Below are 19,671 nucleotides of genomic sequence, written 5' to 3'. Positions count from 1 at the left end.
TTTCTACAAATCTTTCTTTGATGTAAAACTTTTTTGTATCCGAAAAGTATTTTATAACTATTTGCCGAGTCACACATACTACTCAAAAACTATCTTACTAAGTTTTAAAGCTAATACTTAAATATTTTTTAGACTAGGAGCAATGCACGACGAAGATAAGGCACATTGTTACTATGAAACCGACCACAAAGTTATGTCAAAGACTCTGGACGAAAACACCCTTCCTTGGACTTGGTCCAAATGCAGTTCTCGGTTGATCGGACGCTTTTTAAAGTAACTACAATAATATGAATTGTATAAGTTATTTGAAGTTAACATTTTTAATATAATTTAATTTAGTTTTAATACCTAAACATATTAGTTTTTTGGAAAAACTAACTTTACAAATGACTTTTTTACTTTATGACTTATTTATGTCATATTGATATGACTGACAATATTCACAAAACTATCGGACACTACAAAGGTGCAGCTTGCAACAAAGACTGTTATTCAGTTTTAAAAAAGGTCACACATAGCTTGAATAACTACATCTAAGTAGCGAAATAAGTTTTAGTTGAATTAATCGAAAGTTAAAACCCTGTACAGATATCTAAACTACCAGACAAAAAAAGAATGTAATAGTAAGACTAAAAAATTAATAACTTTTTAATAACTGACTTTAGAATTTTATAAACCTGTATAGTTTTTTAAAATTACCTGTTAAAAATTTTAGTAAAAGTACCGAAAACTTCTAACTATGACACCATAACACGTTTAATTTAATATTTAACAATTTTTATTTTCGTCAAACGCAAAAGTCTGTGTATTGTTTATATAGTTTTTTATTTTTGAATATTTGTTATAGTTGTAATCAACTTTTCTTTTAGTATTTATTATACGTCACCTGCTGCAAATTAATTTAAACTTTTTTTTTAACAAGTTTATTTTCTTTATTTTGTAAGTTATCAACTTTTTTTTTCAGTTCAAAAAGAGCTGATTGTCTAAACAACAAGCCACAATATGGTGCTGGTATATACTCGTTACCTGTTGAAGCCGCCGGTAGGTCGTACGATCTTGACCAACAGTGCCAAATGATGTACGGGCAAGATGCGTACACATGCGACAAAGAAAGTCGAAACTCTGTGAGTTTTACAACTAAACATTAATGATTGTTAACATGCGCAGGTACCAGAAAATAAAGAAAGAAAAAAAAAATTAATAAGAGAGCGATAAAAGAATAACAAAGTAAAGTTACCTGTGCATATGATTTTTTAGTCTCTTAAAGTATTATTTTATTTTTTTTTACTGAACTTATTTAAAAATATCTTAAAGGTTTTATAACTATTTTTTTGGTATATTAAAGTAGTAAGTTTTTCGTGCACACCATATAATAAATAGAATAAATATTTTTACACCCGCCACTACAAGGCGCTTCCAGTTCTTAAATAGAACTTCTTTAAAATGACATTTTGCTTTGCGTAACTTGGTGAAAAGTTTATATACATCAAACAAAAACAAACATGTTTTACAAAAAGGAATGTGGAAATTTGTGGTGCAACGTCCGTAGTACCTTAAAGCCTGGAAGTTGGGATTGCAAAACTAACTATGGAAAGTGGGCGTCCGGAACTCCTTGCAACACAAGAAACTCAAACGTTGTTTGTTGATATTGTTCTTTGTGTTACTGACTTTTACTAAGTTTATTTAAAAAAAAAGTATTTTAGTTGCTAACATTACTTTTGTAATATTTCATATCTTAGATAAAGTGTTTTTGTCATCGAAAGTAAATATTAAGAAAAGTCCTCTCTTGTTGCAGTTGTTAAAGTTTTCTTGGCTCAGTATTTGATAATTAAGAATGTAACATCATACAGAAATTAAATTCAACTCATGCGTGCAATTTGTATACACGACGAGAGTTAAAAAAAGGAGTTTAAAGATGTATTACTACCGTAAATGTCACTACTGTAGTTTCATTATCAAACTTGTTATAGAAATTATGACTTAATTACCATGAAGTTATTTGTTTTAGTCTTTAAATAATATTTTACGGAAGGAAAAAAGTACCTATTTTTTATTTATTAGCATAGATTCAATCAGTCTTGTAAATAATTTTAAAAGAGTTCTTATGGCTAAAAGCGTTTAATACAACTTAAATATATTTCATTACTTAAGTTAATCTTTAAAAACTATAAAAACTACAAAAAACAATGCTAAAATTAACTACTATTATCACTTTTAGTTTACTTAAAATAAAAATAAAGTAGCTTTTAAAACCCTGCAGCAAAATACACACTAAGGTTTAAGTTTTATTAATTTACTTCTTCATTCATGATTGATCTACAATTAGTAAAAAATATTTAATCATAACAAACATTCAGTAAGTATAAGTAACAAATACAAAAAAAAAGAGACAATTATGTTTATGATAAAGTTTAAAAAACTTACACAACTTATTATCTTTTAAACGGTTTTTTTTATAGTTTTGGTGCCAGCAAGGCAAATGTGTGCGAAGAAATTTTTCTCCATTTCCCCTTGCTGGAGGATGGAGTGCCTGGAGTAGATTTGGAGAGTGTTCTAAACCTTGTGGCGGAGGAGTTAAAAGTTCTAACAGAAGTTGCAATTCTCCAAGGTATTCTATATTTTTCAGCAATAACTGTACTGAAAAAATACCGAAATGTCAAATAAAAACGCAATTTTTTAAACTTTGTTTTTGAACGTAACTTTTTATCTCATACTCTTTGACAGATTAACATTTGCAAATATTCCTTCTTTTAAACTACTTTTCTTATTGTCAACTGATTATTCGGTGCGATAGTGCTCACGAGATAACAACGGTGTAAACTTTCGCCAAAAATGATCTCATTGTTTAACATTGTTTTCTTCCAAACACAGGCCGAGGCACGGCGGTGATTATTGTTCGGGAAAGCGAAGTAAGCACAGGTCCTGCAACACGCACGTAAGTCGTTGGTTGTTACGTCATCGTTTATCGCAGTTTCCGGTTAGCCGAACCGCAATGAAACTGCCCTTCCCATATTCGTATAGCTATAACTGTTTATGAAATATGATCAATTTTAAAGCGTATGTTTCAAGATTGATTAAACGCACACATTTAAAGTACACGTTTGTCTTCTCTGCACAAACTGTTTTTTTTAATTTATGGTATATATTTTTTAATTGCTTTAAATCTAACATAATAACAAAATTACTCAACTATGTTCAACTGTGTTTTGTAAAATAAAATATGAATATAAAATTTTTTGATTAACTAAGATTATTTTTAAATAGCAATGTCCCGATAGAAACCACCGACACAATCAATGTGAAACTTATGTATTGGAACAGAGAAGACTAAATAACAAAGGCATTAACTACAACATCAATTGGGTACCTTACTATCCTTCTTACGACCAAGTAGACGACTTCTCGGTAAGAAACTTATAAAAGCTTAAAATGTATAGTTCTAACAGTTTAAATAAAACTACAGGCTTGTCGTCTTGCATGTCAGGACGCAAATGGAGACGGCAGAGGGACCGACTTGCTGAATATCCTTTTGCCGAAACCCTACCTTACAGATGGAACTCCATGTTACAAGGACTTTGATGGAGTTTGTGTAAACGGCTTCTGCGAGGTTACTATGATAAGTTTAAAATAACTTTGTAAAATGTGCAACATATTGTATGTTATAAATATATTTAATTAAAATAATTTTCTTAGACTTGATTTATTGAAATGCTCTTAGTAACATCAATTTCACGTGCAGAAAGTGTAAAGTGATTTTAGTTTTTAGCTTCGGTTCATTATAAATGTTTTACACGTGAACCAAAACAAACAAAATTAAGTTCAAAATAAATCGCCAACTTTTACAACCGTAAAAGATAATCGCGTTTTATGCACACGGTGCTTTAAATTTCGAACACAAGCTGTACGAAAAATTTCTAAGAATAAAAAATAACTCTCTCACGCTTTTTCGCGGAACAACTCGGATTTTCTGTGTTTTTAACGAAGCAAAATAATTCAAAAATGGACTAAGTACAAATGATTCGTCGGAACTGAATAGCTGTTCAGTTCATCCGGAAATTTAAGCTCTTTATTCTTTTATTACGGGTTGTAGCGCGCTGCAATCATGTTTAAGCTTTGTACTTATTTGAATTTTAACACAATACTCTTATGAACTTTTTGTACCACCCACCGACAAACAATACGCTGTGATCAACAGCTGGGGTAGGTAAACGTTTTAAATGCAGTTTTTATTATTTGTTTAAAAATAAAAATTAACAGCTAAGATTAAGGCTTAATGGATTGATAATAAAGTGTGCAAACTTTAAGTTGGAAAAGTCATTTTCATCTTTATAGATCTCTTAAGGTTTAAGCGGGAATTTTTACTGTTTGACGCAAAGTAGCGAAACCAAACATCTGAAAGAAAACACGGCAAAGCACTTGAAAGAGAGAGCACGTAGTGTGTTTGAGTCGACAAAAGAGGCTTTGCGTTTGAATCAAGCTCAAGTGTTTGCAGTTCATTACGCGCGAATGTTTGCGTTGGAACACAATGAGCTTGTAATTAACGGAAATGTTTAGCTTTACCTTCAAATCGCAGATGGCAGGGTGCGACAACATTTTGTACTCAAACACCAAGCTGGATAGGTGTGGAGTTTGCGGGGGAGACAATTCTACATGTGTTGAAGTTAGCGGTAACTATCTCCGTTCGGGCAACACGCCAGGATACAAAAACATAACAGTGATTCCCGAAGGAGCTTCAGAACTCATAATACGCCAGCAATCAGCACAAAGAGGATCAGATAGCAACTTTCTCGGTAATTTTTTTAAAGTATAAAATGCTTATTGCTTGCTTACGTTTTTTTCCTGTTCAAAAAGCTGAAATTAGCTTTTAGTTTTACACTTAAAGTGCATATATTTATTTATCAAAAAATAAACTTTTTTGTAACGTTACTTCTTTTGATGCATTTATAATCCTTTATTCTCAAACAGTACTGTACGATTGGAATGAAAACTTTTTGTTGAATGGCGACAGTAGCATTCAGCCAGAGTTTCAAAGAATCGTTAAAAGAAAGTCAACGTGGGAGAGAAAAGATATAATTTACAACTGTACATACAGCGGTACGGCATCAGTTAATGAGTACATACGGTGTAAAGGAAAAATAACTAAAAAATTACTTCTTGCAGTAAGTTGAATGTTTATTCTAATCATTTTTTCAATTAAAATTATACTGTTATGTTTGCTTAGATTTTGCTCTCTGGTACTTTGACTGATCCAAACGTGTATTGGACTTACTTTAAGCCAGTAGAAAATCACTACTCCTGGAGCGAAAAATGGGAATTATGTGACTACGAATGTCATGGAAGGAAGAAAAGTTATGTTAGTATTTTTTACTTTTTTTCGTTTGTACATTTTTAATCACAACTGTTTCTTACAGTACGTCTGTGAATTCAACAAAGTTCGTGTAGTAGACACAAAGTACTGTTCTAGATTGCAGAAGCCAGAGTCGAAAAGTCAACCATGCAACACCGACTGTATTTTCCGGTAAGTGCAACTTTTTGCGGTCTACCGCTCGTGTCTGCAAATTGATTTACTACGAGCATACTTGAGTTTAGTGGCACGTTATGTTGATTGCGCTGCGTAACAAAATGTTTTGCACTTTGTTTCTTTGTTGCGCAATTTTTGTGTTCTGACGTAGAACGTTTATTTATAAGGTTAACTTATAACCAAAAAGTATTCACACTGAAAAATGTTCACCAAAAAATTAAAATGTTTAGTTTAATACAAAATGACATGCTGTTTATGGTTAGATGTGAAAATTTAAAAAATATTTCTTTAGAGCAAAAAATTATTTTAATTTTCAAGTTTTTTTTAGTAAGTGTTTCACGCAGGTCAAAAGCGGTTCCTAAAACCAAATGCTCGTCAAGATGCGGTCAGGGAACGCAAAAAATCCACTATTTGTGTTACAAAATATCTAAAAACTCTGAAAAAAGCGTGGATACGAGATATTGCAATCCTTATCGGGCTCCCTACATGAGTAATTGCAGAGGAAGATGCCTCGGCTTGCAGTGGAAATATTCAAAGTGGGGACAGGTAATTATTAAATGTGTAAAATAGGTAGGAAAAATTAGAAAACAAATTTAAGCGTTTTTCAAACTCTACGGGTTACGAGTTTTTTTAATAAAAGTTTGAAACTGATAATTTTGTATTAATTGACTTAACTAAATAGTCAAAATGATTTGTAAAAAACTTTAAGATGACAAAACAGTCAATAAGTATAATACTTTCAACCAAAAACACACTACCCGTGAGTTTTACTTAGTTTAAAAAAATTCAAAAAGCAACTTTTTGTTATTCAACTTTTAAAGTTAAAGTTTAACCTAACTCTGATTCATACATGTAAAAGTATTTAATTTTTTCTCTTTCATCTAGTGCTCGAGGACTTGCGGAACAGGAGCGTACAGAACAAGAAACGCTACGTGCGAAGACGTGGAAGGCAAAGTTTGGAACAGAAACGAATGCGCGAGTGTGTTGGGACGAGCAGTTACCAGAGACCAGTGCAGCCTGCCAACTTGTGTGCAGTGGATATATGGAGTCTGGACGCCTGTTAGTGTTAACAAGTTTTTCTTCTGACATTATTTGTATTCTATGAACTTAGTTTTTGAACAAAAGTTTATAACTCAGATAAAGTTACACAATTTTTTTATAACTGAACACTATTAAAAGAAAGAAATTAATACTTGAAAAGCTGTTAAGGTTGTTTAAATATTTTTTTTCTTATAGTCATCTAAGCTTAAATTTAAAAAAATGCCTTTTGATTTGTTATAACTATTAGTTTTTTTTTTTGATTTACTAATAATAAAACTAATAAAACAAAAATTATTAACACTAATGAGCTTAAACAAAATATGTTTTACCTTAAAAAATACTTTTTGACACATACACTCAAATATTTTATTGACAACTTAATTATGCATTACGTTTGTAAGGCGTAAATTCATATACTATGACTTAATAAAATTGAAAAGTGGTGTAAAATCAACTTAAATACACAACCAGTAGATTTATTAAATAATTACATGATATCGCACAAATTTGAATTATTATTACTAATAAGACATTTAAGACTTATAAGGTTAAGAACAAAAAAGCCTTTATAAATTAAAAAGCAGCACTTAGAACGAAAGTTTTAAAAGAGTTTTTGTGTAAAAGGAATATTTAAACTTCTTGTTTTGACAAACCTCATTAAAAATTTAACTTTGTTTTTCCAAAGCTTTCCTTTGTACGATGAAATGCGCACTTTTAGTTCGATTAAATATTGATTTTTGAAATAGATTATGTAACTTTTTAGGATTTAATGTAAAAACTTAAATCCATTTTTTAGTGCATGTGTAAAGACCATACGCAAACTCGGTCCAAGCAATGTATAAAGGGAGGAATGGTGGCAAACAACGCATACTGTGACCGCCTAAATTCTCCCGTTGTGATGAGAACATGTTTGAATTACTGTTGGGAGTACATACCGTATGATCGAGTCAGTTCAAACATTTTTTTATGTGAACTTATTTACTTTTAACTGCCTTAAAAACAAACAAAGTATTTATATCAAAGTATAACATGTTTTAATAAATGTTTTTACTATCAAAAAACCGCTGTAAAGATTTTTTTTTAAATACCAGCTTGTAGCAGACTATTGGTATTAAAATTTCGCTTGTTCAAAACTATTAAATTTAAATGATAACTAAAATAATAAATAAAACTAATTCAGTGCTCAAACGGGTGCGGAATCGGTGTGCAGGCCGTTGTTGCGGCATGTAGGAAGGTGACTGGAGAGAAAGTTGCTGACAAGCATTGTTTCAACGGAGGTTCAACCAAAAAGCCTTTGAAAAAAAGCAGAAGTTGCAGAGGATCGTTTGAATGCCCTGAAATCAACAGGCATTCAAATAGTCCGAACAGTGAGTGATAAACTTTTTTTTTGAGCATAACTGATTTATAAGGCTTTAGTTTGTTTTTTCTCGCAAGGTTTTAATACAAATTACTATTTTAACAACTGTTTACAGTAATCGTGCGTCCGAGTATAAATGAAAATAATAGAAAAATACAGTGGAGAACAGGAAGCTGGTCTAAAGTAAGACCTTGACCTTTATTACAAACATTAGTTTTTTAAATATTTACACTTAAAATCATAACAAAATAACCTATACAAACTACTATGTTTTATAAAAAGAATTAGAAATTATACACTATAAAAGTTATTTTTTTCTTCACAAATAATTATTTTTTTTTATGTTTATTACCTTTATTTATTCAAAAAAACACTAAAGCGAAACAGAAAATTAAAGTTTCAACAAAAAAATAAAAAGCACTATCATTCTACAAACTAATTTGGTTACAGTGTGATTGCTCAACTGGTAGGAGAAGACGTCTAGTAAGATGCGTTGAGTCTTCAAAAGGAGTACGCCTAGCTGCTCAGAGTGAAGATCTGTGTAGCTATCATGACAAACCTCATGACAGTGAAAACTGTCAGCCGGATTGGTGTGAAAGAAATATATTTTGGAGTGTTTCAGATTGGTCTCAGGTAAAAAAATGTTAAAAAACTAAAAAGTAACAGTTTTCTCTTTAAGATATCTGTTTAATTATTATATATTACAAAAAATTTTAATAACAATAAAACAAATAATAACTTTTCAGTGTTCAGCGACGTGTGGAAGAGATGCTATAAAAAGTAGGGCCGTAAACTGCAAGCGAATTGTAAACAGTGAAATTATATTGATAGATTCAGTACATTGTTCAAGTTTGTATCGAAAAACTCCTAGTAACACAAACATTTGTTCGGGACTACCAAGTTGCCCAAAAGTTAGTTTCAAAAAAAATTATATTATTTTTTTCAAATGAAACATTAACGACAGCTTTGTCAGAATTATTTTTTTTAATTGCTCAACTTTTAGGCTTTGGAATGGAACTTAGGAAGTTGGGGACCGGTAAGTTATTTTAATTGTTCATTTTAGCTTAATGAAGTTAAATTAAAAATGTTAGTAATTTTGATAAAAATGACGTGTAGTGTAGTCAAACTTGCGGCAAGGGGAAACAGTATAGATCTGTTTGGTGCTCCGGAGCAGTTGGAGCGTGCTCCAACCTCCAAAAGCCCAGTTCCACCCGTTCTTGTAGTCTGATGCCATGTCCCAAATGGAGGACGGGAGTGTGGGGAGAGGTTAGTAAACACGTGAAAAAACTGAGTGCTCATGAAACTAACATCATCACCATCGTCATTGTTACTTGTTGTAGCATCGTTGCATTAAATCTAAAAACATAACTAGCTTTTGCAGTTTAACCTCATTTGTTATATTAACATGATTAAAAAAACAAATACTTTGCTTTGTAGCATGCTTAAATTGTGGATTCCGCTAACAAATACATCATGCTCTGTGTGATTCATTAGACTGAGAATGTTAATTGCTTATCTTCATTATTAATTATCATTATTTATTTTTTTGGTTTTATTTAACTTAGTAAAATACGTCTAATATATTTACTAGATTTACATAAACTACGTGTTATTTATAACTTAAAGGTTGTTTGCTAAAATGCTTAATTCAATAAACATCTTTATAAACCTTCAAAAATGTAAAAATTATTTTTGTTTATTGCAATAAAAACTATAATTCAACTAACAAAACAATTCATAACCAGAAGCTGAGATTCAATTATCTTACTTTCTGTTTTCTTTGCTAATAAAAACCATCCGCGCAACTACCTTTAAAAACTTGTTTGCATACCGTCACAAAGTAGTTCATCATTAAACTCTCACTATGAATTAAACCTACTACTGTTGTTGTGTCATGTTAAGTCAAAAGGCAAAACCGGTGTTTTTCCCTAAAGTGCAACCAGACGTGCGGCGGAGGACGGAAAACGAGAGAAGTGTACTGCTACGACCGTCACGAGAAAGTGCACGTGGAAGAGTCTCTGTGCAACATGCTCTGGAAACCTGACAGCGTCCGAACTTGTAACCAAAAAAAATGCAGGCCAGCCATAAGGTGGAGAAAACTGCCTTGGGGATTGGTAAGAGAAAATATTTCAGTAATTTGTCCGTAGAATACTTTTTTTAAGTGATGATTTTTATAGTCGGATTTCAGTCTTTATATAATGAGCTTTGTTTTTTAACGCTTGAAAAAAAAAATTAACGTTTTACTTAAAGTTTTACGCAACCGAAAGGTTTGTTAAGCTTTTTAAATGTGTTGGCACCCAACATAAGCTCAAGGCTGTTTGAAATAAAACAAAGTATATTTAAGGTTGCCTGCTTTGCCTAAAGTAAATAAAAGGTTATCTTTAATGTTGTTTTACCCTTTAAAAACGAATTAGTTTGTGTGAAAACTGTGCGTGTGACTGGTTAAAGGGCCCGTAGCCTTTGTTTTAGCTGACTTTGTATTTTCAAACCATTCCCATTTTAGTGCTCGAAAACGTGCGGTAAAGGTCAGAAAACCAGACAAGTCTATTGTGGCTATAATAACGAAACACGAGTGGAAGAACGTTTGTGTGCGGGAGTCAAACCGAAGCACATAAAAACTTGCAAGCACAACCGTGCCAAAAAATGTCCACGATGGAGAACAGGTCAATGGAGTATGGTAAGTGGTTCTTTTAGTTTTAAGGTTTTTTTTTTTTCGTTCCAAAACAAAAAAAACTAACCATTTAGCTTGTTTATTTTCGTTTAAAGTTTTTTTTAAGTGTAATTTATTTTCAAAGAGAAGCTTAAATGTTATTTTAAATTTAATTTTAAAGAAACCGTAAAATGATTAAAGAGAAGGGAAACAACTCACTTGTGATTTAGTTTTTGAAAACTTGTTAATATTTTCTAGTGTCCGTCTTCTTGCGACCATGCTGTGCAAAAGCGAGCAGTCAGTTGCCGTTATAGACAGCGAATAATAGAGCAAAACAACTGCAATATTTATGTAAAACCAATTGATACACAAGACTGTCCGCTTATAAAAAGTTGCAGTGCTTTCCGATGGAATTTGTCTAATTGGACAGACGTAAGAAAATTTTCTGTTTTTCAGAAATTTTATTTTGTTGTACACGTTTTTAACATAAACTATTTTTCATCTTGTTAAAACAAGTTGATCTAATTTAGTCATCGAACTTTAAAAAGTTAATTAGTACGAAAAATAAATTTATAAAATAGATGTCATAAAATTTACTGGTAAGTGATGAGATTGAAAAATTATGTAAAACTACTGAGTATTATGGTGTAATTTACTTTTTTCTTATTTAAACTACAAAACGCTTTGAAAGAAGAGCATTAAAAAAGAACTGTAGTCAAAGTTAAGTCATTTTGACTTAGTTGCGGAAATTTTAGCTGAGCTTGAATGTGTTGTAAGGTTCTATTGGTATTAATCTATATAGAGTGAACCCTATATGCAGAATGTGTTTGTTTGACTGTGCTTTGCTTTAAAACTTTTGTTATAAATTTCAAATGTTCGTTTTTAAGAACTAAATATACAAAGTTATAAAATTTATTTAGACAAGTCACAACTCAGTTGTTACGAGTATAAGTTTGTAAAAAAATGAACATGTATACTATTGTCTGATGTTTATAAAAGTAGAATAAAAATAGTATCTAAAATACAGAAGATAGGAACACAGATATAGATAAGTTAAAAATTATACTTGCAAAAATATATACTATAGTTTATCTTGAAACATAAAGCTTGACTAATATTAGTCACTGCATTTATTTTTTATGAAACCATGTAAGAGTTTAATTTAATTTAATAAGATTTGCACCAACTGTTTGTATTAAATACAAAGCCAAGTTCTTTTCCATACTTTTTGAAAAAAAAGAGAAGTGTTGCGTATATATTTGTTATTGTACGAGCAACTGTTACAAATTAGTATCCCAAAGAATTCTTTCAAGATTTTTTGTTCAATTTTTTGTTTCAATAAAATAATTACAAAAGCTTAACTTTACTTATAGAAGTTGCTACCTAATATTCAAAAACAACTAAGTTAATTTACACAGTGTTCCAAGTCATGTGGAGCAGGAGTGTCCTCGAGAAGAACCAGGTGTGTACAGGAAGTTACTAGAAGAGCAGTTGATGACTCTTACTGTACCGAAGAAAGACCGATAACACAGCGCAACTGCTCAAATGGACCCTGTCACGCAACATGGAAAAAAGGTGCTTGGACTGAAGTAAGTTATTTTTCTTACCGTTATTTTTCATTGAATCAGGTCTTTTTTATGAGCTAATGTACGTTTGTACGTAACTTTAAATGTTTTTTAATTATAAGAACATAGTTGATTAATCAATTAAATTTTTTAGATGAGTTACTATTTAATGTACTAAATTTTTCCATCTCTCCGTTTACTAACCATCGTATATTCATGAAAACTTTTAAACAATCAGTGCACACTTGCGTGCGGAGAAGGTCGCCAGTTGCGAGATACCTGGTGCTCCTACATAGACATGGAAACTTACCAAGAAATCAAGACTTCATCTTGCGTTCAACCCGGTCCAGCAACTGTGAGAGAGTGCAACAGAGGCGATTGCAAGTCAAAATGGCTGTGGAAAACCGGAGATTGGGGACAGGTGATTAATATTCCTACTATAAGATCTACTGAAAGTTTAATATTTTTAGATAAGGTTAATTAACCTTCTTAATTTAACCTTTTTAACCTTTTTGTTTGTTTTTTCTTAGTTTTGTACTTTTTAAGGTATGATTTGAAACAAACAAAAGTTTTAGTTTTTTTATATAAAGTATGAAAAATTTTAATGAAATCATCTATTTCTTACGTGGACTTAAAATTTTCTTATCTTATAGTATACGTAATACTACCAATTAAGAGTTTTTAAACTAGAGCAATGCTTTGTCATTGCCTTTATCAGCATTAATTGTAAAGATACTTATCACTACAAATTTTTATCTTTATGCTGAAAGAAACTTTGACTGCAATTAGAAAGCTATTTAAAGTGTTTTACAAATAACTTTTAATCTTTTTCTTTTTTTATATCATAAGTATTTTTATAATATTTCTGTTAATTTAAAACAAAATTTCATCAAATATTTTGTGTTAAAATTTTAGTTTAGTGTTTTAGACGTGTAATTTTTTCAGACAACAATAAGCTAAAATATAATGAAAAGTATCTAAAATATAACAGGAAGTTTTAATTAATAAGCAACTTAATTAAATTTAAACTTTTGGCTTAAACAATACTTTAATCTTATAAAGTAAAACCTTTTTTAATTAAAATGTATTTTTAAGTGATATAATTTTAGAAATGTAACACAAGCAACAGTTGTCAATCATTAAACAAGACAACTTCAATATAATATTTTCTTTTAGGTGGTAGATTATTTGCCAATGCTTTAATTATATAAACAAAACTATTTGATCTATATTAGTTTCGATTGTATATTTAGTTTAAATTACAGAAATATTGATTAAAACAAGCATAATCATATAGTAATAAAAATACTTCATAGGTCTGTTGAAAATAATTAGTAGTTTTTATTTTACTGAATTGTTACTAGTATAAAATACATACACAACTTTACTTAATAAATAGATATTTAAAAAGGTCAACAACTATATAACAAAAATAAACATAGTCAAAAAAAATGTAACGAATAAAAAGTTCTCTAAAACAATTTATTGAATATAAAGACTTAAAATTAATATTTTATGTGTTGATTAAATTAGCTATTTAGTAAATAATCTATCATTTTATTGAAGAGTTTGTCAAGGATCGACTAGATACCCTGCACAAAAGCATTGTAACAGACAAAATTTATTTAAATTTAAATTCAAAGAATAATTGTTTGCCAATTTAGCTTAAGGATTAGGTTAAACAAAGTACAGCAAAACTTTTATTTTGTAAAAACATAGATCATAAAAAGTTTTTGCTTTAATTTAAATTCTAACCTATAGCGTCAAATATAAACTTATTTATATTTTCTTTTTGTTTTGCTAGATTTTCACAATGCTGTTTGTATTTGTAGTGCTCAAAGTCATGCGGAATGGGAGCTTCGCGTCGACAGGTGGTTTGCATCAACCAGGAAACGCAGCAGCCGGATGAAGACGGCTACTGCGAGCGCGACCACAAGCAGTTCAAGCCCGACAAGAACAAACCGTGCCACGGGCCGCCTTGTCGACCGAAGTCATGCCTTGAGCTGAAGCAATATCACTCTGACCAGGCTTTTGAAGACGGACACTACATGCTGCAAATCGGAACTGACATGGCACAAGTATGTAGTTGTAGGCTTGGTTATCAGTTGATCGAGAGTTTATAAAAGTTTAAATTCAGTATAATTTTTCTACAGTAAGTTATTTTAACCTTTATGATATTCTTTTTTAAATTAATAGCTTTTCAATAGTTTACATTTGTATGTAAAATGTTAATTATGAACAAATTGAATTTTTACGTTAAAGAAGTATAAATTAAGTTTACCTTTTGTAGATTTACTGTCATCAAATGCTTACTGATGTCCCAGAAGAATTCATCACTTTGAAAAGCACAGAAAACTACTCAAAGTTTTATGCATACAGGTTAATATTCATATTCTGTAAAGATAGTACAACATTAAACTTAGCTTTAAAAATAGTTCTGGTGTAAACTAAGTAAAAAGTGTTTATTTTCATAACCGTATTTAGTTACACGCTTTGTTTAATTTTAGTCTACTTAGCATGAATAAAAGTTAAACGTATAAATGTAAACATAGCCAAATATTTTTATTAAATAGTAATTTTAGAAAAGTCATAGACAAAAGCGTCGAATCGTAAATGCACCGTATCGATCAATTTTGTATAGTATATAATTTAATACAATTTTTGTCTAGTTGTTTGTATTTACAAAGCGCTTTTTCGGTACATTTAAAAACATATATTTAGTTTTAGTTATAAACTTTTATGTAACAAAAGAATTTTGTTTAAAGTTTTCCAAAAACTTCTACGATAGATAGAGTTTGTTGATTTTAAAAACATAGCACAAAATAAAAACTTTTGAAAACTATTATGAGGTGAATGTAAACAAATTTTTAGACTAAAGACTAAATATATTATAAAATTTTAAAAGCTTAACGCAAGATAGACCAGACTGTCCTGCAAGTGGACAGGACCGTGACCTGTGTCACCCAGGCATGTGCAGAGACGTCCCCGATGCCGGCTTGACCCGATTCCAAAAAGTCCGCTTTCTTATAAAGCAAAATATAGTTAAAAGTAAGTTGTTGAAACTTCCAACGGTATAAAGTATGAATAAATAAATTGATTTGTTGTTTATCAAACAGTCGACGATTTTACATTCGCAAGCTCACATGGAAAAAATATCGGTTTTGGTGTCGCTGGTGATTGCTACAGTAGTTCAAACTGCCCACAAGTAAACTTAATATTATGTTTTTGTTTATACAGTATTTGAATTTTTTATTTTTAAAATAATTTTTGAAACATTTTTTACCAAGCTAGGTTTAGTAGTAATACGTATGTGACTCTTTATAACTTTTTCGCACTAAAACCTGTGTACACAAACTTAAAGGACAAAGTTCAGTTTTTGCATTGGTAAACTAGTAAAATTTTATTTTAAAGTAAATAAAGTTTTTAGGAAACTTTATACTACTTGTAAAACTTTAATACTATTTACGACCAGAATATGATACCTTACTCGTTGTAAAAACTGATATTAAAACTTTTTGATCAAAGCTAATTTTAATCAAGTTACAAAAAAATTATTAGGTAAGTTTATATAAAGCGCAAGTTTCTTAAAACGTTAAAAAGTTGTTATTACTTTTTTAAAAAGTAGTTTGTAAAAACTTGTAGACTATAAATAGCCCATTTTCGAAATTCCAAATCAAAACAACTATTTATTGATTTTGTGTACTTCTAAGCTTGAATTAAAAAAGAGCTAATATTATATAAGCAAGATAAAAAGAATAAAATGCTTTAATGAATCTTTAACAACTCTTTTACTTTAAAAAATAATTACTGGTTTTCAATAAAAACCTTTAAGAAATGTTCAAAAAATACGGCGGATAAGTTTAAGTTTTAAAAAGCAAGGATATTTTTTCACTTTAATGTATTTTTGTGATGAATATTAAATTTATTAAAGTTTTAATTGGTAATTAAGTTACTTCAGAATAAGCACATACTAAGTTTTTTACTAGTATAGCAAAGTTATAACAAAAATGATCTATTTCAAAAAAACTGTCTTCAATAAACTTTGGACGTAGAATTAGTAAAACCAAATATAAATCTATTTCAAATAATTTCAGTTAAATACCTGGGTAGCTTACTATAATGAAACAAAAAATAATTGTAGGGGCGGTTCAGTATAAGTTTAGAGGGAACCGGATTCACGATTAGTGAAAGGACATCGTGGAACAAAAACGGTGTCTCTTCAAGTCAACTTATATCAAGATACAAAGTGAGTGCAGCTTGCAACTTTATTTAGGTTGAATAAGATTATGAAACTTGTAAACTTAACCACTTAAACTAACAGAACAACCAACAAGTAACCGGTAGGTGTGGGGGCTACTGTGGAAAGTGCAGTCCCTCTGCTCACGGAGTGATATTAGAATACAACCCGTTAGTATATAAAGTTTTAAGGTTTTCGTTAAGTTTTTAAAAAACAAAGAGATAGTTATAAAGTTAAAAGCTACAGTTTTTCTGATTTAAATTTTAAAATCCGATATTTAACTATAGTTAAACGCTAAGACTAGATTTAAAAGTTGAATAGGTCTATTAGTTTTCAACCTTTTTAATTATTTTTTACTGCTAATAAATATCTTTAATTGTTAAAAAGCATCTAAATACTGTATTTCCGAGAAGTGTTTCTAAAAGTTTGCATCTCTAACAGTAATATGGTCATAAAATTAATTGCTTGTTGCCATTAGTTTTAAGAGAAATAAAGTTTTTGTTGAAATGTTTATATTATTATTCTTAAAACCATTTTTTGATATTTCTTAAACAGTTTTTAAAAGTTTTCTGAAAAAGTTTAAAAAAAAACTTTAGCGTTAATGATTTAGAAATATAAATAAGTTTTAGGTGCACAACAATTTAAATTTTAACTATTCAAATTCCGACATTTAAATTCTGATAATTTTGAATTATTTCGGATTTTAGTATATACATTTTTTAACAAGAAGTTGTTTTTTGAGATATAGCCACTTAAAAACTTTTATAATAACTTTAGCTGTCGTAAAATGAATTCTCATGTAACATATACTTTAGTATCTAGTGTGCACAGAATCTTAATTTTAGCACATCTTTTAAAGATCTAAATATAAACTGTTACACAACTTAAGTTTGATAACTTACTGTGCAAAAACTACTTTATGTAAAAGTTAAAATTCTATGCACTTTAAATATTGTTCAATTAGGTTTCTAATTTATTTGTATCGTAACATTGGCTACCAAATACAAACTTTGAAGATAAAATCTTTTATCAGTGCACTTAGCTTTGAATGATGGTACAGATTGTATATTCCCACGTTAATGCAACAACTTGATTTTTGTTCAGCCTACTTATCTATAAAATGATCAAAAGCTACTTAGAAACTGTCAATACCTCTTTTAACAGTTGTTATTGTTTCTTAAAACTATTCTGTGTCTGGTTTTGCAGTGACCTACATTTTTTTATGCATTCAGTTATATTGAATTGATTTTTTTTTTATCACAACGAGTTTGGACAATGTTTTTTATATAAAAAGACAGACAACAAACACATACTGTTAGTTATTTTGCGAAGTATTATTATTTTTTTTATTTTACAGGTTTTTGAGGGAAAGATGACCTTAAAGAAGTCGCTATTTTAGAATAACTTTGTAATTTGCTTTTAAATTTACCGTAAATATTATTTTTAAGCGTGTTTTTCAAAATTATCATGCTTTACTAACTTTTACAATGATGAATTTTATGATCAGTTTTATGATTTTTTTAAACAATTTCGTTTTTTAACTTTAATTAAGATAAAAATATAAAAAATTCCTTACTTGTTTGATTTTGATTTTAATTTGTCTGATTTACTTGTCTTTTTTAAATACATTCAGCATTGTAGTATAGATAGCCTACATTAATAACAGACCTCCTAATGTATACCGTATCTAACTCGAACTATAAGCAAAATATTTTATAACACCATACATTTTAAATTTTCAAACTCTAAGCTTGTTTTTAATTTTAGCTAGCTATCTCTCAAATTTTAAAACTTTGCATACATCATGTTTAACAAAGCGACTGAAAATAGTAGACTAAAAATTCTAAGACCAATTTGAAGACTTTAAAACCTCTCAATTTATTTTTGTATTTCATATTGATTCTTGCCTTGTTGCTGCCTGTGTACTTCTCTTCTATGAGGATATCACAGTATTTTCAACTTATTTTTTATTAAAGTAAAATTTTTAATATTTATTGTTTTTGTAAAATATTTATTTATTCGTCAAACAATACGTTTTGAAATATGTTGCTTTTCGAGTTACCAAATCAACCTTAATAAGTACTTTTAATAGCTATTTATTTATTTTTATCATTTACTTATTAAAAAAATTTGGAAGTATTATAAATGTACTTTAAAACCTTAGTACTTTAAAATTTTGTTTTTGATAATTTTACATATTTCTGTTAGTTTTTCAAAAGTTTTTTCGCAAGTCGAAGAAGCAATGTGATCATTCTTTTTACTTTATTTTTTCCTTTGCTTTTAACTTTTTGTTTTAAAACATTATCCATTCGTTTACCGTCAAGGCAGGACCCGAAACGGTGAACTTATTTTTATTTTCTGTGACGCTGTAACTACTTTTAAAATACATAATAAAAAAGAACAAGTATTTGTTTGTAAAGATTAACTTACTTTTTACACTTATTCTTTTTATTTTGATAATACTTATCAGTTTTTTTGTCAGCATAACTGTGCTTTGAGTTGTTACGTTAGTATTTATCGAGCTTTCAGACCAAGAAATAAAAAGTTATTAGAAAAGAAGAATGGTTTTTCCAAAATTTCCATGACATTATTTCAACAAAGTGATCAAAGCAACCGGAATTTTTTTTTTCTGTAATTTGAGATTATTGTTCTCGTTAACGTACGATGTTGTACAAAAGTTATCATAAAATTATTTAGTACAAAATAAAAAATTAAAAAAAACTGCAGTTTGTTTTTGTTAGATCTTTCATGTTAAAGTTAGTTTTAAGTTTTCTTTTTTAATGAGGCGAAGAGGCTGGAAATTTTTTTGGCTGCCTTTAGTTAACAACAACTATTGTTAAAACTTTAACTAATCCATCTCATTTATAATTTTTTTGATGAACAACTGGCGTTTATTAACGAAATACTAAACTTTATCCGGTCAATGCTCTATTTTTAATAACTAATTACATTTTTTATCAATTAAATAATTTAAATTCTACAACTTAAATATGTTAAAAATAGCTAAAACGTTTTACTTTTACTAAACAGTTTTATTAAAAATGATCAAACTTTTAAAGTAGAAGAAGTCTTATTTTTCTTATAAAAAACATCTACAAGTAAAATGTTTCCATATTCTATTGGTTTTAGTTTATATGTATTAATATTTTTTATGTAAAAAATGTTTGATATGCATAAATCTAAATCAAAATTTATTAGTTATATAGCAGTTTGTTTACCAATAAACTTTTAACTAGTAGAGTTAATTTATTTTGTTTAGGTCTAAGGCAACTGAATCTTATAAGATTCATCAGGCTTTAA

At 29.3% G+C, this 19,671-nt stretch overlaps 1 protein-coding gene across 2 annotated transcripts in view; it reads left to right on the top strand.

The window, feature by feature from the left end:
* Nucleotides 1-18,239, top strand: part of LOC145831277 (A disintegrin and metalloproteinase with thrombospondin motifs 9-like) — a 29,665-nt gene extending 11,426 nt beyond the window's left edge. Inside the window, exons 9-37 of one of the 2 annotated variants that reach the window (XM_082938476.1) lie at nucleotides 133-273; nucleotides 965-1,124; nucleotides 1,518-1,634; nucleotides 2,460-2,608; nucleotides 2,872-2,935; nucleotides 3,265-3,405; nucleotides 3,464-3,607; nucleotides 4,574-4,790; nucleotides 4,966-5,159; nucleotides 5,222-5,353; nucleotides 5,412-5,518; nucleotides 5,866-6,067; nucleotides 6,407-6,580; nucleotides 7,359-7,508; nucleotides 7,743-7,929; nucleotides 8,035-8,102; nucleotides 8,370-8,552; nucleotides 8,666-8,830; nucleotides 8,923-8,955; nucleotides 9,036-9,185; nucleotides 11,988-12,158; nucleotides 12,373-12,555; nucleotides 13,967-14,212; nucleotides 14,425-14,513; nucleotides 15,040-15,182; nucleotides 15,251-15,339; nucleotides 16,276-16,380; nucleotides 16,456-16,541; nucleotides 17,729-18,239. In XM_082938476.1, coding sequence (XP_082794602.1) covers nucleotides 133-273; nucleotides 965-1,124; nucleotides 1,518-1,634; nucleotides 2,460-2,608; nucleotides 2,872-2,935; nucleotides 3,265-3,405; nucleotides 3,464-3,607; nucleotides 4,574-4,790; nucleotides 4,966-5,159; nucleotides 5,222-5,353; nucleotides 5,412-5,518; nucleotides 5,866-6,067; nucleotides 6,407-6,580; nucleotides 7,359-7,508; nucleotides 7,743-7,929; nucleotides 8,035-8,102; nucleotides 8,370-8,552; nucleotides 8,666-8,830; nucleotides 8,923-8,955; nucleotides 9,036-9,185; nucleotides 11,988-12,158; nucleotides 12,373-12,555; nucleotides 13,967-14,212; nucleotides 14,425-14,513; nucleotides 15,040-15,182; nucleotides 15,251-15,339; nucleotides 16,276-16,380; nucleotides 16,456-16,541; nucleotides 17,729-17,747 — 4,009 coding nt within the window. In that variant the 3' untranslated portion in view covers nucleotides 17,748-18,239. Of the gene's footprint in view, nucleotides 1-132; nucleotides 274-964; nucleotides 1,125-1,517; nucleotides 1,638-2,459; nucleotides 2,609-2,871; nucleotides 2,936-3,264; nucleotides 3,406-3,463; nucleotides 3,608-4,573; nucleotides 4,791-4,965; nucleotides 5,160-5,221; nucleotides 5,354-5,411; nucleotides 5,519-5,865; nucleotides 6,068-6,406; nucleotides 6,581-7,358; nucleotides 7,509-7,742; nucleotides 7,930-8,034; nucleotides 8,103-8,369; nucleotides 8,553-8,665; nucleotides 8,831-8,922; nucleotides 8,956-9,035; nucleotides 9,186-11,987; nucleotides 12,159-12,372; nucleotides 12,556-13,966; nucleotides 14,213-14,424; nucleotides 14,514-15,039; nucleotides 15,183-15,250; nucleotides 15,340-16,275; nucleotides 16,381-16,455; nucleotides 16,542-17,728 lie in introns of both variants that reach the window. The other variant, XM_082938467.1, reaches the window with a different exon arrangement.
* Nucleotides 18,240-19,671: the final 1,432 nt, after the last annotated feature.

This window comes from Thalia democratica, chromosome 1 (assembly GCF_965202585.1).
Source record: "Thalia democratica chromosome 1, ktThaDemo2.hap1.1, whole genome shotgun sequence".
Classification (NCBI taxonomy): Eukaryota; Metazoa; Chordata; class Thaliacea; order Salpida; family Salpidae; genus Thalia; species Thalia democratica.
The sequence above is the reverse complement of the archived record's forward strand: the minus strand, read 5'-3'. Positions and strand labels throughout refer to the sequence as shown.